The sequence below is a fragment of the Squalius cephalus genome, assembly GCF_949319135.1.
Source record: "Squalius cephalus genome assembly, chromosome: 12".
Taxonomy (NCBI): Eukaryota; Metazoa; Chordata; class Actinopteri; order Cypriniformes; family Leuciscidae; genus Squalius; species Squalius cephalus.
Genome location: NC_137133.1, coordinates 5,346,543 through 5,364,013, shown reverse-complemented (window position 1 = coordinate 5,364,013; position 17,471 = coordinate 5,346,543). Strand labels below are relative to the sequence as shown.

The 17,471-nt window shown below is 35.3% G+C and overlaps 1 protein-coding gene across 1 annotated transcript; it reads left to right on the top strand.

The window, feature by feature from the left end:
* Positions 1–533: 533 nt before the first annotated feature.
* Positions 534–6,043, top strand: sod2 (superoxide dismutase 2, mitochondrial). Its single transcript, XM_079888878.1, has 5 exons — positions 534–685; positions 1,598–1,800; positions 2,310–2,426; positions 2,588–2,767; positions 5,891–6,043. Exons 1-5 carry the CDS (start codon positions 657–659, stop codon positions 6,034–6,036), a joined length of 675 nt encoding a protein of 224 aa, XP_079745004.1. The 5' UTR covers positions 534–656; the 3' UTR covers positions 6,037–6,043.
* Positions 6,044–17,471: the final 11,428 nt, after the last annotated feature.

The following is a 17,471-nucleotide window of genomic DNA, read 5'->3' as shown; positions in this document are numbered from 1 at the left end:
TGTTTTCCAGACCATTTTGCGTGTTTATCTTGGAGGATCTGGCCACACTGGCATTTTTATGTTGACGTTTACCAGATACATGTATGTGTTTTTCATTACATATATGAGAAAACTACAGATTCCTTCGTCACACAAAGGCTTGAGTAATTATTAATCCACAGTTCTTGCTCTTGCTGTTATTTCGATATTAATCCATATTGGTCAATTACTTGGATTAAATGAGGGATATAATTGGTTTTTACTATCGTCACAAATCATTCATTATAATTATGTTCTTAAATGAAACCATTTATTTTACAAACTACAACTCACTGCAAAGTAAGGCCTAGAATGACTGGCTGAATTATACCAATTGGCACAGGGGGTGCACGGTTTTTGCATCCTCTTTAACTTACACAATACAAGTTATATATCTCAACTGAACGAAATTAATGTTTTAAACAGCCTCTCGTAATATTATACATGTAAAAATCTTTACGTTTCAGTCCATAACCAAAGAAAAAATAAATACTTTTACGTCTGACCCCTATTTTGATATAATGGTACGCTCTAGTCCAAGTTGAAGTTGAATTTCAAGGGCAGGTTGTAATGGAGCGAGTTTAGGGTTGTTCGCTGTCGTTGCTCAGTGCATGTGTCGTTATATGACGGACTAGATTATGCTGTGCAGAGTCGGATATGCCCGCAGGTAAAGCTAAAGTCTGAATAAGCTCTCGTATTGTATGTGTAGCTAACTAAATAAACGGTGTGGTTTATTAAATCAGCGGTATCAATAAACTGCGCACTTTTATGTTTTTGGTAGAGCGACCAAGCTAACAGCATCATACTATTAGTTTGCGTAACTGACATTACGAGTGCAATTTTAATCAGTGAAATGGTAGATCATTTTCATAGCCTGATATTTGTTGATTTAGCCTGATACGTGTATTATCGGCTGCCAAACAACAGCTTAGCTTGTTATCTAATCCATTAATTATGTGTAGAGCTAGATTTTATTTGAACTAAACATACAAAACTGTTTTGTCAGTTTGTAAGTTAATGAACTTTATCAGAAGGCACTCAATCAGCTCAGCTTCATTGCAGCTTTGGTGGAAATAGATCATATATTTAAAAAAACACAGTTTTATATATATATAAATACTACTTCAAAGTACTTTGCCAAACTAATATATATATATATATATATATATATATATATATATATATATATATATATATATATATATTAGTATATAGTTTTATATAGTATATAGTTATAGTATATATTATTTGATGCTAGGACACCCACATTTGATGATCTCTATTAAATTTTTGTGTGTGTGTGTGTAAGGACTCATTTGTATCCTGTGAGGGAAATACTAAGCCTTATTTTATAAAAAATTTGAGCACTCTAAAAACGCATTTTGTAAATCCATGTACCCCATTTTAAAAACCTCTGCTCTGTCACCTGACTGCTGCCATGTAGCAACAATCCAGTGTGAACTCAATTCATCCCAGTAATCCAAAATTTTTGACTGTTACCCTGCGAAGTTGTTGCAATACTTGGATCCCTCATATAGACAAATATTTAATAATCTTTCTTTATTACTATTCATTCTAGGTGCGCTGCCACCTTGAACCCTATTTTGGGTGCCGTGTCCTCTAGACAGAAGCACACACTCCCTGACCTCCCGTATGACTATGGTGCACTTGAGCCTCACATCTGTGCTGAGATCATGCAGCTGCACCACAGCAAGCACCATGCAACATATGTCAACAACCTCAATGTCACTGAGGAGAAATATCAAGAGGCACTGGCCAAGGGTAAGTACAAATGCTATTGCTTTTTATCATAAATGGACCCGATATTGGTTCTTCAGTTGCTGGCCGTTGTAAGAAATGTCACTCAAAGATGATCAGAAAAAAAAACCTTCCTAAATAAAATTCCAGAATTAAAATATTATTATTGTTAACTAAAACTATTAAAAATCGCTTTAATTGAAATAAAGCTGAAATAAAATAAAATATTAGATGGAAAACTTACCATTAAATATCTAAAAACTTCACCTAAAAATTTAAATATAAAAGCTAAAATGTAAATATAAAAACCAAAGCTAATTCAAAATCTTAATTAATAGTATACCAATAATACTAAAATTACACTGCTTCCTCAGACAACTTGAGGTTCACTTACAAAGTAGGCCAATATAGTTTTCATAAATGGTTCAGTGGAAAAAATAACAGTAAAAATGTTTACATTTACTACGTTCTAATGACTTAGAATTGTCTTCATTTCATATAACAAGTCTTCAGGTTTGCTCTTGCTGTTACAGGTGATGTGACAGCCCAAGTCTCCCTTCAGCCTGCATTGAAATTTAACGGTGGTGGTCATATTAATCATACCATATTCTGGACAAATCTGTCCCCGAATGGTGGAGGAGAACCACAGGGTGAGAGATTTCAATCAGCTTACCCCGGACAACTGTCCTAATGTGCATGTGTACACGTGAATGGATGTCAAACATGATGAACTTATATTCATATTGCCATTTCTTTCATTTATGAAGTATGTTGTTGTATATGAAAAGCCTTTGTTTCTTTCGTATTACAGGTGAGCTGTTGGAGGCCATTAAGCGTGACTTTGGTTCATTTCAGAAGATGAAGGAGATGATGTCCGCTGCCACAGTGGCCGTTCAGGGCTCAGGCTGGGGCTGGCTGGGCTTTAATAAAGACAGTGGAAGACTGAGAATTGCTGCTTGTCCTAACCAAGACCCTTTGCAGGGCACTACAGGTAAATATTCCTTAAGGAATGGTAGAGAATAGATCTATTTTGGTACTGTATGAATCCCTAGAGTTGACACTATTTTTTCCATACACTCTTAAAGGAGAACTCCGGTCAATTTTAACATTGAGCTCATTTTTTTGTAAATTTGGAGTGCTGTCAATACAGAGAACAATGACAAATATCGGTGTTGCCTACACCGAGTTATTCTATTTTTAAAATTTGCACCCTGTTGACTTCAATGGGGCAATATTTAAACCTGCTTTTAGCCTCTTAACATCCTTGATGTGTCATTACAAGTGCACAGGTCATGTGAGTGATTGCTTCAGAGTGAACACCAGTGAATCTGACTGCAGTAGATGTGAAAGAAATGGATAAAAATGATGTTATTTAAGCCAGCGCAAATACCTGTATTTACATCCTGTTTTCGGTTGAAGTCCAAAGTAGTCGATTGTCGAGTTCACGCGCGTGATCATAAGCGCTGGCTGAATTAACATTACTTTTATTCATATCTGTCACATCTACTGCAGTCAGATTCACTCGTGTTCACTCTGAAGCAATCACTCACATGACCTGTGCACTTGTAATGACACATCAAGGATGTTAAGAGGCTAAAAGCAGGTTTAAAACTTGCCCCATTGAAGTCAACAGGGTGCAAATTTTAAAAAGAGGATAACACGGTGTAGGCAACACCGATTTTTGTCGTTGTTCTCTGTATTGACAGCACTCCAAATTTACAAAAAAATGAGCTCAATGTTAAAATTGACCGGAGTTCTCCTTTAACAAGATCCTCAGTGTATACACATAAAATGCTCCAAATTTATTCACGACAGTCGACCATATCCACCTTATTTTTCAACGCGGAAGTAAGCTGTTTTCTGTGAATGTGACACTTCCGATTCATTAGCTGCTATAGGTAAATAACTAGAAGAATATCAAAGTGCAGTAAATTGTAAAACTATTTGCACTACAAATCAGTGTATTTATAGTTACAACAATACATTAAAATAATATGGTATGAAATTCCATTTTGCAGTATAAAGCAGCTCAAACTGTTTTGTACAGCTAAAAATAACTGGAAGCATGTGACACAGGAAGCCAGACACATTCAATTTACAAATGGCTGCGACTGCTCCTATATTAAAAATGTGGTGGATATCCCTATATATAACAGTTGTATATGTTACTTAAAGGATTAGTTCACTTTCAAAAAAAAATTGCTTATAATTTACTCACCACGATGTCATCCAAGATGTCCATGTCTTTCTTTCTTCAGTCGAAAAGAAATTAAGGGTTTTGAGGAAAACATTCCAGGATTTTTCTACACAGAATGGACTTGCAACCAACTATACCAATGTTCAAAGAAGGTTCAAATGTCCATCTCAATGCAGCTTCAAAGTCTCTACATGATCCCAGTCGAGAAATAAGGGTCTTATCTAGCTAAACAATATTCTTTTTATCCACAAATGCTCGTCGTGTACCATCTCTGAGATGTGCCACGCATTGCGTCATCTCGTTGGAAAGGTCACGCGTCACGTCATCAAAGTTATTTGTCTGTGTACTCCCGTTCAAAAAGGTAGGAAAGGGTGAAAAATTTCATCTCATTTTCTCCTCCAACTTCAAAATCGTCCAATATCTTTGTTTTAATTTATTATTTTTTTCATTTTTTTCTTGACCTTTCCAACGTGATGACGTAATGCGTGGCGCATCTCAGAGATGGTACAAGACGGGCATTTGTGGTTAAAAAGTATATATATATATATATATATATATATATATATATATATATATATATATATATATATATATATATATATATATATATAATACTTTTTTTTTTTTTTTTTTTTTTTAGAAAATGACAGATCGTTTAGCTAGATAAGACCCTTATTTCTCGACTGGGATCGTGTAGAGATTTTGAAGCTGCATTGAGATGGACATTTGAACCTTCTTTGAACATTGGGATAGTTGGTTGCCATTGAAGTCCATTCTGTGTAGAAAAATCCTGGAATGTTTTCCTCAAAAACCTCAATTTCCTTTCGACTGAAGAAAGAAAGACATGGATATCTTGGATGACATCGGGGTGAGTAAATTATCAGCAAAAATTTTTTTGAAAGTGAACTAATCCTTTAAAGGTACACTATGTAATTTTTGGCCCTCTAGTGGTAAACAAAAAAAAAAGAAACTATGCATTTTGCAGAAGAACATTGTTTTGATTGTGCTTCGGCTCTGCGTGTCTGCAGATGAATGACCCTTCACAATAGATAATGCTTTAAAATGAACTCTGTTTGGCCCCGATCACACCAAACGCGTTTTTCAGGTTCGAAAACGCGAGGCGCACAGCACTGCCCCATCACACAGAACGACCAGTGCGCTGCTTTTTTTAATGTTGCTAGGCAACCACCGAAACAGCTGTCCTGTCAGTCAAGTAAACATCAAATCAGCCTTTTATTAACTTTATTTACTTTCTATTAACATTGTGGTAGTTACGGTTCGTGAAGTCGTTAAGCTCCTGGTAACCTGCGAGAGCACCACAAGTTTATCCTCCATCATCGCACTCTCCAGGTGTTCAAAGCAACTGTAGCTTTCATCACGACAACGGAAGGCCCGCCTCTCCATTCATTCGATTGGACAGTGGAAAAAACCACGATGACGTCGGGCGCTTTTTCTGCTCGGACAAGCCTGGGGCTTGTTTTTCTGCCTGGGGCGCATAAACAGCACGCAGAGCGCTCACTGCCATAGGAAAACAATTGAAAAAAAGGCACCTCTCACTGCAAAAAACACGTTAGGTGTGATCGGGGCCTTAGAGAGCTACATCTGGCAATGTATCTATTAAAAAAAAACGTACTCACCTATTGGGTAATGAAAACGCCATCTCGCTTTTACAACATTTCAAATCCTTCTGTTCTCGAGATTTAGCTTCTCTAAAAACATGTTTTGGAAGAAAGATTGATGTATTGACTCATTGATTAAATTGTTGATTTTGAACAAAAAAAGTTGCATAGTGTACATTAAAGGGAAATCAATATTCTGGTAGACTCCATAGAGAAAGAAATCAGCTGTTTTTAGAGTTGTCTAAAACTATAAAAGACTTTGAACTTTAATATATCCTGTTTTCTTCTTAAATTTGAGGTCTCGTCCCACTACTTGGGATAGATGTCTGGGAGCATGCATACTATCTTCAGTACAAGAACGTTAGACCGGACTACGTTAAGGCCATCTGGAATGTTGTGAGCTGGAAGAATGTCAGCGACCGTTTCCAAGCTGCAAAGAAATAAATTGCAATGTCCATTTATACCTTCGAAGCGCACAAATTACCAGACCACATTACAACCATCAAACTTAACTGAGACTCTAGAGAGGCTTTATGGTTCTTGACAAGCTCATTTGACACACAGAATTGTGCATTGTAACTCGTAGCTTGCATTTTTGTTGTTGAAATCGAGAATGTGTACATTTATGTTATCAGTACATGCAAATTAAAAGATCATTTGAACTGAAGTAATCTTTGATGTGTTTTTTGTTTTGTTTTTATGGATTTTTACCCTAAATAACATTTATAAAATATTAATAATATAAAACATATTCAAATTGAATGTATGCAAGTTATATTACTAATATAAATCATATCAAACTGAATTATTTTAAAGTTGAGCTTGTCATTCAGTGCAGTGAGACTGGGATTTGTTCAAATATATTTTTGATAAACACAACAGATGCTTTCACATTGTTAGACCTTTCATTTGGAAGAGTTTTAAGTGTGCGTGAAGTGTTTTCTTAAAGCAACAGCAGAGGGTGCCAAATACAAGCAGGTCTAAAATATATGGAGGGCTTTGAAAGAATGGCTAGATAACCAGACTTGAATGGATTTTGCTGTGAAAAGATCTCCCATAACTATTCTTCCACAAACTGAAAGTGACGTGACTGTAGTGGTGATTGTTTCTGTCAGTTGTTTTGTCTTTCCCACTGGCAGATGATTTTAAGAAGTGGCCCTCATGTGGCTTTTGAAATCAAATTGTTCTTTATTAGTGCTTTATTACTAAATTCAGCATTCGTTTATATCGTGAGGGAAAATTTAAGAGAGAGCAATTCACAAGGTGTCCAAAGCACAAGCACTTTTGAGATATAGTGGCCAAGTTTCTTTTTTGTTTCATATCTTAATCAAATTGTTCTGACAGGTTCTGACCAAGTCCTTTGAAAAGCATTTCATCGGTTCTTTTATTTCCTTTAAAGTGAAAATACAGAGAAAGCTTGTGATGGCTTTAGAGTCTCTTCCAGTAAAATGATTTTATTGTTTTCCTGCAGGTTTATGCATTTGCTGTTTGGCGATATTGCATTAGCAGTTGACAGTTTTCCTTTTGTTATTGGCCAGACTGAGCTTTTTGATCCAGAGGGCTCCCTTTGAGTCCATGTGTTTGGTGCAGTTTAAAACATTTATTAACTTAGAGCCCGAAAACACGACCCATGAGGATGGCGAACACAAATTGAGTTTCATACACCCACTCTCAACCTGTTTCGAGTCCGATTTCTCTCGGTGACATTTCTTGCATTCAGCGCAAATTAAATTCACTTCTAATGAAACGTGAAATTTGCTATTAGTAACTTAAGACGATTAGGTTCTGAGTCATTGAACTGAGTGTAAGATTGATCCAGAAGTCCTCAGGCACTGACTTTACTTTGTTAAAGCCCTGTGATCTGCCAAAGCCTGATGTCATTCATCATCAATTCACTGTGAGAGACACATTTGATCACTTTAGAAGATGCTCGGGTTGTGGCTTCCATGAGGGTTCAGGTGCAGCTGAAATGTCAAACGTTTTGTCCTCAAATTCTGCCTGCTCATTGGAAAAACCCTTTAATGCTAGTCTTTTTGGCATGTTTTGGTGTGGCCTACTTTTTGCCTCTTAAATTCAGAGTGCCAGAGTTTGCTTCCTTCTACCATGGCTCGTAAAGTAGACAGGCTTGCAGTCAAGAGTCGAGTTTCTTCAGCTTCTGGAAGGAAAGAAGGAAAATACCAACATCTATTCATCAAGCTCAGCCCTCCCTCTTTTACCAACCTATCTGTCTGCTGCTCATTTTCTAACACCACCCTCTCTTTTTCCAGGATCGTTGTGACCCTTTTTCCTGTTTTCTCTTAAGCCCTGCTCTTTTTTTTTTCTATCTTTCTTGTGGTCTCCTAACACACCATATAAATTAAACTTTTAGTGTTTTCCATAATAGATTGATTGTGTCGAAAAAGTCAAAAACCAACAGCCTTTTGTCAGTAACACGACCTCCGCCTGCTCTCTTAATTTCTTTTTCTTGTACTTACTAACTTCATTTTCACTCTCTTTGCCAGGAAAAAAAATATGTCCATGATCAAAGATAGTTGCGCATGCATTTATTTAAAACTCCCATCTAACAGAAATGCATATTGCTTCTCTTCTCTTGATGATTGACAGTGATTTTTCCACACTTGTCATATCACTGACAGAGTGTTTTTGCTTCTACACTGATATGCAGGATAAATGTTCCTCTCAGACTTTAATATGCTATTTCTGAAAATAGCTTTTCATTAAGGACTGTTGCGTATAAATGGGAACATGTCTCGTCTGTAATCATAACAGAGGCAGAAAATGAATCTTTTGACCCTCAGCTTGATGTTATTGTCTCTGTTCTGCACAGAATAAATGTTTTTCCACATGATCCAGTGACTCTTTGAGCCATGCCGTGGCGTGTTTCTTTTCGACATATTCTCTATTTTTATTGTTGATAGATGAACAAGGCGCGTTTGCCCGACCACAATTACCAATATGGTGCTTCTAATGGAAGGTTTGGGTTAGGAACAGGACCATGTTTTCTTTGCGTTAAATAAAGTGTACCATTATTATTTCTGAAAGCTCAATTGCGTGGTAGACCAGGGATTGCTATTGAATAAATTGTTCCTTTCCAAACAGCTCCAGGAATCGTTGTTTCTCATTCTGGAATTCAGTACATTTCTCATATATAATGTGGTTGCTTAACTACACGTTATGGTTCCTTATGGGTTCCAAGACCAAAGGAACCATCAGTGAGAGATTATGCGAGTATCATGCTTCTTTGTAAATTTTCTCAGTCAGTAGGGCAGCACTGTTGTCATTCTGTAGCCATTAATATATTAAAGGTAAAGCACTTGTTCTTGCACAGTGGTTCCCAACTGGTTTTGTTCCAGGACCCAGAATTGCAACCCAAAACAATACCAAACTTGTTTATAGAGGAGTGAACAAATTAATTTTTATATTTTTTGTCTTATTTTAGTTTGTTTCAGTAAATTTGTTATGTGCTTCTACATTTAAAATATATATATATATATATATATATTGGTTCTATATAACTTTGTTAAATGTTTATTTCAGTTTTAGTCATTTTAGTACTTTGACTTATTTGCCATAACATGTCTAATTTTAATTTAAGTTTTTACGTTTAAGTTTTTCATCTAATATAAAGGGTCCTTCTTACTTTCTCCACCTAATCAAGCTTTCATCATACCAGTGCTTTAACTGAATTTAGATTAGCAGTTTAGGTTGACAAGAACAGAGGTTTTCTGTATCTTTGCTTGACTCTGCACATTGTCACATCCGTTATTGCAGTTTGCTCATAAACATTGACCTGAGAGAATGAGTGCTTGTTTGGGTGTTATCTTAGGTGCCTATTTTGCTGTATAGGGCCTCAGGTTTCTCTTTTTATGCCTTATCATAAAACAACTTCTTCCACTTGGCACCTAACCGGAAATAGCAATTAATCACATTGTATTTACATCCTTTATGTGAACCGTTTCCATTTCTATTATTGCATTCTTATTCAAAGTGCTCACAGTATCAACACAGGAAGTAAATGAAAAAAACACAAGACAGATAAAATTATAGAAAAAATAAAATATTAAAATTGTGTTCTACTGATGCTTTAATACAGGGGTGTCCAAACTCAGTCCTGGAGGGCCACTGTCCTGCAGAGTTTAGCTCTAGCCTGCCTCAACACACCTACATGGAAGTTTCTAGAATGCCTAGTAAGACCTTGATTATCTGGTTCAGGTGTGTTTAATTGTGGTTGGAGCTAAACTCTGCAGGACAGTGGCCCTCCAGGAGCAGGATTGGACATCCCTGCTTTAATATATCAGGGTTCTCTTGATATATCAGTTGCTCAGGTTTTCTGGCAGGCCGAGGTATGATGTTAAATCGCATCACTTTCAATAGGAAAAACAATGAAGATGATTTTAGTGAAGACTATAGGCCTTTCTAATACACAATGCTGTGTTATTTAAAGTCTGTGAGCCAATGTTTAAATATTTATGAGCTTTTTTGTGTGTGTTTGTGTGTGTGCGCAACAGAAATGTAGCCTACATTTCTTGTAAGTCAGTTTGCCACCTTGAAAGATATGTATAATTACTGAACAGTAAAAAAAAGCTCAGTTCATAAACATTGAACAATCTCTTGAGCAACACAGCCTTGCAAGCAAGAGAAGCAGCTTAGCTTCTATCTCTCACTCACATGTCATCAGAGAACTCCATCATAAAACATACACATGTTCAAGAGATTTACCCTGCCAAAGAGAAGTGAACGTGGTGAGATCTAAAAGAGAAACACCTGCCTAAAGGATCAAACTTCCATTCACTCACGTTCAAGCACTACTTTGAGGGAGATGGATCTGTGGGTAAACTTTCCAGCTAATTAGATGGAAATTTGAATTGTTTTACTTTGAGGCTTCGTCCAACATTGTTCAAAAGAGGCTTTCATGAGAGGTCAATGTGATTTTATGTGTAACATCTGGTTTTCAGTGATCTGATGGTTAACATGAAAATGCTTTGGCTCTCAAAAATGCTTATATAATTAAGGAAAACACCAGTATCTTCCGATTTTTTCAGATGGTATCACACATGAAGAATTTTTCAGCATAGCAAGTCTACCACAGCCATAAAACTCTTGTGTTTAAATTGACTCATGAGTTTAAAGAGCATTTGGGCTTTCATTTCCAACATGTTTTTTAAGGGTTAGGTAACAAGAAGCCCGCTAGACTTTGCAATATCATACCCTTCATCATTTCTGGTGGTAGATTCTTACCGAATGCCAGCTTTATAATCCAGTGTTTGAATATAGAACTTTCAAGAACAATGGTGGAGGAACTCAGCGCCAGCTGAAATGAACACAGATCTGCAGCGCCAAATCATGAGGCAACGCATTTCAGACTGATAGATCAGTTGGCCTATGCATAAAGGAACAAATAGGTACAGAGAAACAACCATCATTACTCTTAATTGCCATCTGAAAAGGTCTTTGAGTTTGAGAAACATCAGGTATAAACCGAACAGCTTCAGTTAACTGTTATCGAAGCTATTAAACTGAAATTGACAGCATTTGTGGCATAATTTTGATACATGCCTCGTTTTCTTCATATAAAAAAAACCAAATCAGAAACTAAGGTTACAGTGGGGACACAATGGAAGCAAATGGGGCAAGTTTTGAAGGGCTTAAAAGCAGAACTGTGAAGCTTTATTTTATAAATGCATTATATATTTAAATAATTTTTACAGATTTAATTTTAATTTTAAAGATTTTTTTAGTGGTGTTATATGACAAAGGTTTAACGGTTAGTAAGCAATTTTTCACATAAAACTCGAAAAAATCACTCAGAAATTTCTTTTAAATTTTGCAATTAATTACATAGAAACAGTAAGTAACGTTTGAATTAGATAGACTTAAATTTCTTGTAAAACTGAACTTTGAAAAACGAATTTTTTACAGTGTAAAATCATGCTAAAACATGTCTTGTGTTCCAGTTGAAACAGTATTTTAATGTTTACAGATTGGCATTGTTCCTAGAATAGTACTTTATATATATATATATAGATATATAGATATAGATATATAGATATACATTATTAAAATATTGGAATATTAAGTCATACACAATAAATTATTATCTGTTTCTACATTTAGCTGTTTTCATTTTTCTTCAAGGTGCATTGGAAATCTGGGTCCGTTTTTCGGCAGATGTGCTGATCCTTCTCCTCTTTATGGAAAAAATTATTGCATCATGGAGTGAAGAATCACTGAAGGTTACAACGCTTTTAAAAAATGCCTATTGTCAGAAAGATGCTGAGGTTCTGGAATATGTCTGAGGAGACTCTGCATGTCTGACAGAAAGCTCCACTCAGGACGTGATGTACTATACCCAGGCGTAGCACACTTGCTAATTCTTGTCATCAGATGGTTCTAAATATCCCTCTGTTTGCACAAGGAGCTTAAAAGAACCAATAGAAAGACAACAGAGACAACAAATGGAAAGAATTCACCGTCCAGGTCAGCATGAACACTTGTCACTTAATCAACGCTTGTCTTTTTTCCACAGAAAGGTCATGGCTTCAGAATCCATCCATCACTCCACACATCTGTTGTTGGTCGAAATGTTTGGGTTGATCTATCTTAGAAAACAACTCTTCCCCCACCTTCGATTGTCCCAGTTACTAATGGCCATACATCACTTTATCCTCCAATAACAACTGCACAACCCTTCCATTAAAGTCAGATGTGTTTTAAGAGTTTACTTTCCACAAATACAGTAAAATAGTGTACTTTGGTGTTAATTATGACACAATTAGCTTAGCTAAATTGAACTCGTTTCATAATTCATTAGCTTTGAGAGATTGACAGTTATTGAACTGAATTGAAACAACGCTGAACTAAATTGGGCTGAATACTGACACTATTGTCCTCTGTAGAGCTGCTTTACAGCTGAAATTTAATTCATAATTGATGAATTTTACAACGGCACTGTTATTTTCCTGTTTATAAATGTCAAGCTGCTTTGAAACAATCTGTATTGTATAAAACACTATATAAATAAATGTGACTTGACTTGATCATTGATGCTCAAAAATTATATAAAATATTTTGAATGGGCAAAAAGATAATAATATTATTTGCAGTTGTGCTACCCATTTGGTTTGATATTTATTTTAATTGTTTTATTTTATTTCCCTAATTTTGGTTAAATGGTTGCAAAAACAACAAGCCTCATGTATAATGAATTTTTGGTTTGGTTAAGTTTAGTTTAGTTTAGTTTAGTAAACTTAACTAAACTTAACTAAACTTAACTTAACTAAACTTTAACTTAACTTAACTAAACTTTAACTTAACTAAACTTAACTAAACTTAACTTAACTAAACTTTAACTAAACTTAACTAAACTTTAACTAAACTTTAACTAAACTTAACTAAACTAAACTTAACTTAACTAAACTTAACTAAACTTAACTAAACTTTAACTAAACTTAACTAAACTTTAACTAAACTTAACTAAACTTAACTTAACTAAACTTTAACTTAACTAAACTTAACTTTAACTTAACTAAACTTTAACTTAACTAAACTTTAACTAAACTAAACTAAACTTACCTTAACTTAACTAAACTTAACTAAACTTAACTAAACTTAACTAAACTTTAACTAAACTTTAACTAAACTTAACTAAACTTAACTAAACTTAACTTAACTAAACTTTAACTTAACTAAACTTAACTTTAACTTAACTAAACTTTAACTTAACTTAAACTAAACTAAACTTACCTTACCTTAACTTAACTTAACTAAACTTTAACTTAACTAAACTTAACTTAACTTAACTAAACTTTAACTTAACTAAACTTTAACTTAACTTAACTTAACTTAACTAAACTTTAACTTTAACTTAACTATAACTTAACTTAAACTAAACTAAACTTAACTTAACTTAACTTAACTTAACTTAACTTAAACTTAACGCACTTCAAAAGCACTGGCCTTCACTGAGCATTTGTTTTACGATTAGTGTTTTTATTGTTTTTCCAGATAAACAACGTGGTTCACTATTAAATTTATCAATCTTTTATAATTTATCTAATATTAATCTATGTCTGCTGTTGCATGATAATGTTAGAGCATTTCACTGACCATTTGTTGAAAAGGTCGAAAATAATGGGGGAACATATATTTTATGTTTCAAGGAGTTTTTATGCCCTTTTTTGTAGGAATGAAAAAGGTGTCTTTATGTATTTATGTGCTCTTTAAGTGATTCTGTCATGAGTCTCAATTGTCTCTCAGTGCTTAGTGTCTCATACCATGTCCTAGTTGTTAATTGCTAAATTCAGACCTGGCCCTGAGGTCTGAAGACCATGAAGCTCAGTTCAAAATAGCTGACAGAGAATCAGAGGTTAAAGAGCATGCAGGTTTGATTTATGGGCTCAAAGGGCAGACTAGAATTACTTTAACCTCTTAACACCACCTGACCTCCTTTTAGACAAGTTCTGACAAAAATCAGGGCCAGAAGGATTGTGCAAAAAGCTGTATCTCTGCCACACAATGTGAATATCAAAATCTGTTTCAGAGTTCAGCATTAAAGCTTTTGTTTCTCTCCTCTGTTTTAACTATGTGTGTACATTTGACAGAATATGTTTGCACATTCACTTTTGTGTTTGCTTGTTTGTAAAAGATTCTCCCTGCCAGGGGTTTTTCCATCAGCAGATCTTTAGACAGAAACAGATGCTCCAAACCTCCACAGCCGAGAGATTCCAGGAGAAAGTACACAACTAACCTTTCAAAAAGAAATATTTATGTCTCTTTTGGTATTATTGTTTGTTTATTCATTTCTCTTTTCATTCAGTCCACTCTTCATTGAAAAAAAAGATGAACAATAAATGGATACACAGAACTTTGCTATATTGAATAAAGGTTACAGATGCAGCTTTGTAATTAGCAGTATCTGTTTGCGGTTAGACTAGTGCAAAATGGGTCAAAGAGTTGGTTGGACACTGATTATAAAAACAGCTAAATTATTAAACAAGTCAAAGGGAACATTCTTAACAATGCTGAATGAGTGCCATGTATGAAAACCTTAAAAAAGCAGAAAAGAATTGACTAAACCCTCTCAGTCTCAACAAAAACTCCATCATGATACTTGAAAAGCTGGTATTTATGGCAGGTCTGGAAAGTACTTGAACTAAATGCATAATGGCAAGCAAAAACCCTTTGGCTATATGGAAACAGAGCAGTGTGCAATGGAGCCCCGAGCTATGGAAAACAGTAATATGGTCTGATAGTCATCTTTAGCCATTTTCCCACATTTTCCCACTAAGGCCAAACGAGGCCTTTAACCTTCAATAACCTGTTAATGAGGGTGTGAAACTGTGTGGTTGGACTTTATTTTACAGTATGCGCACTAAGCACTTACATGTAGTGTACTTAAGAAAGTACTGGTTATAAGGTAACTACATGCGTTAAGGTTAGTTTTAGGGGTAGGATCAGGGTTAGGACCTAGTTATTACCTGGTTAATGCAATAAATATGATAAGTGCATAGTATGTTCATAGGGAACAAGGAAATAAAGTGCTAGCAACTGTGCTGCTGTATAGTGACCATGAATTTATTCAGCGCAGACACTTTGGAAACAGAATCTATATAAATCTGGGCTGATATAAATCATGTTAAACCAACTAGCCTAACAATTGTCTGAACAAACCATTGCATATTGGAAAATGTTTCTGATTTGTTAAGAGTTTTTGTGTTCATGCAAATTATATGGTGCTGTTATAGGATAATTACAGAGACTTTAAGTGGACAGGGTAATGGGGAAAAAGTAGTTAGGAGGATAAATTATATTTCAGTTGTTTTGTGTTCTTTGTGATGGAACAATATGAAGAGGAAAAATATACTTCAGTGATTTTGTGATCGAACATAAAGTTTCTTAGGGGAACACAAACATTTAGCAAGATGGAAAAGCGTTACAAGGAACATATTATTATGCAATTACTGATCCTTAATGATGTTCCCATTTTCATGTTAACACTCATGATAAAATATGAATCTTTAGCACCAGAATGAGGTAAACGTCATTGAACCTTCATGAATTAGGATGTAATTTTCCATTTCCTTCATTCTTTCAAGAACTGAAAGAGTTTCCTTTATTTTGAATGGTCATACATACTTACATAGACTTGACAGCAATCCATGAATTGTTAAAGTTACTCAGAGGGTGGCCTTGATAAGTGTCTCACTTATGTTGTGCACTGTGCAGTCCCTCTAAATACGTCAGTACTGGGATGAGGCTGCACGCTTTGATCTGTCCGTCCAACATCCATCCATCTTCTATACCCACACTGTTTAGGGTCACCGGGGAGTGTTGGAGCCTATCCCAGCATATTTCAAGCCAAAGGCGGGGAGACGCCCTTGACAGGTGGCCAATCCATCACAGGACCAGCCATGATCGGACGTTCTGATATATGAGGAACATCTTGCTTATTGACCAGGGAGAACAGCCAGGTGTCGTGCAGTTTTATTTGGGCTTTTACACAATATTTTTTATTAAATTTAAAAGAATAGCACACAACTATAACGATAATGGCACAGAGGAACTATATCCTTGGAATCACTTTTTTGAAGCTAATGAAGGATAAAAACATTGACAGCCAATCAGAATCCATCCTGCTTTAAAGAGTTCCAGGTTAAAGTTTTTTTCAGAGATTTTGTCGACTGAAAGTTTGTCAGCTGAACAATTGGTATGTTGTTAAACAACAATATATATAGCTACAATGAACACACTACAGGCTGCAGCCTCATTTTCATTCCTGTCAGAAATTAAAATCAGGTGCTATGACTAGGTTTATAATTCAGAATTTAGTAGTATGTTAAAGTAGTGTAGCCTGTCAGTTTTGCATGACATATTGTAATGAAAGTAGGTGACAACAAGCGAGTCCTTATATTCAACCAATTTGTTCAAAACCCTGATTCATTCAGTAATGAAACAAGCAAGGGTGTCGCTAGACTCTTTTTACTGGGGCACGAGCCACAGTAAATTACTACTGATAAATCCATATTTGATGGTGGGAAATGCCGTATTTCGGACCTGAGAATCATTTTCCTTGATAATATTTCAGCAATCATTTCGTGTGTGTTTACTATCAGCTGTTTAGTATCAGAAGTAATGTCAGATTAATCTTTTGATCTAATCAGTCAGGTGGGTTTGAAATTGTTCGTGATTGAGTTTGATTCATTCGGAAAGTTCACTCCCACACTGAATCGTTTGCAGCGGTTTCTCACTAGCACTTAAATAGTTTCAGGTATAGTTATTAGAATAGACTAGTTAACTAAAAGCGATGGACGAGGTAAATATTTATCTACAATCCACCGAAGAACTTAAAACTAGCAAAAGACCATTTATAGGCCTATCCGAGTATAGGCATTTCAAAATCTAAAATATACAGCCGCAGTGAAAAGGCTCAAACTTTTTAGTGAGTCATTGAATCAGTCATTGAATCTTCTTGAATCTAGTTATTGACTCAAACGAAACAAGTTACTTAATAATGTCTTTATGAGCGTGTCATAAATTGCTTAATTAACTTTATGGTGTATGATAGTGTGATTTAATTATGTTGTCCACATTTTTGCTTTCTGATATTACAAAACGTGGTGTTGCTAAATGATCTTTGTAATTTCCCAGTTCTGTTTGGGGGTTGATGGTCCCACACCCGTAGTCCTGCTCTGGGACTTGTAAAAGGGGAAAAGATTCTGCAATTAAACTTTCTTGATGATGTTACTGTAATGAAAATGATAAGTGATAAACGCTTGAAAATGATAAAGTGCTAAAATCCATTCTGCAATGATTATGTAATGAAGAGAGAGAAAAAAGCGTTCTGGGACATGCTTAGTTTATGGCACAATGGGGCTTAAATT

Coding starts and splice junctions, on each gene's coding strand:
- sod2 (XM_079888878.1), top strand. CDS start 657: ATGCTGTGCAGAGTCGGATATGCCCGCAG. Junction 686..1,597: donor AGAGTCGGATATGCCCGCAG/GTAAAGCTAAAG, acceptor TATTCATTCTAG/GTGCGCTGCCACCTTGAACC. Junction 2,427..2,587: donor TGGTGGAGGAGAACCACAGG/GTGAGAGATTTC, acceptor TTCGTATTACAG/GTGAGCTGTTGGAGGCCATT.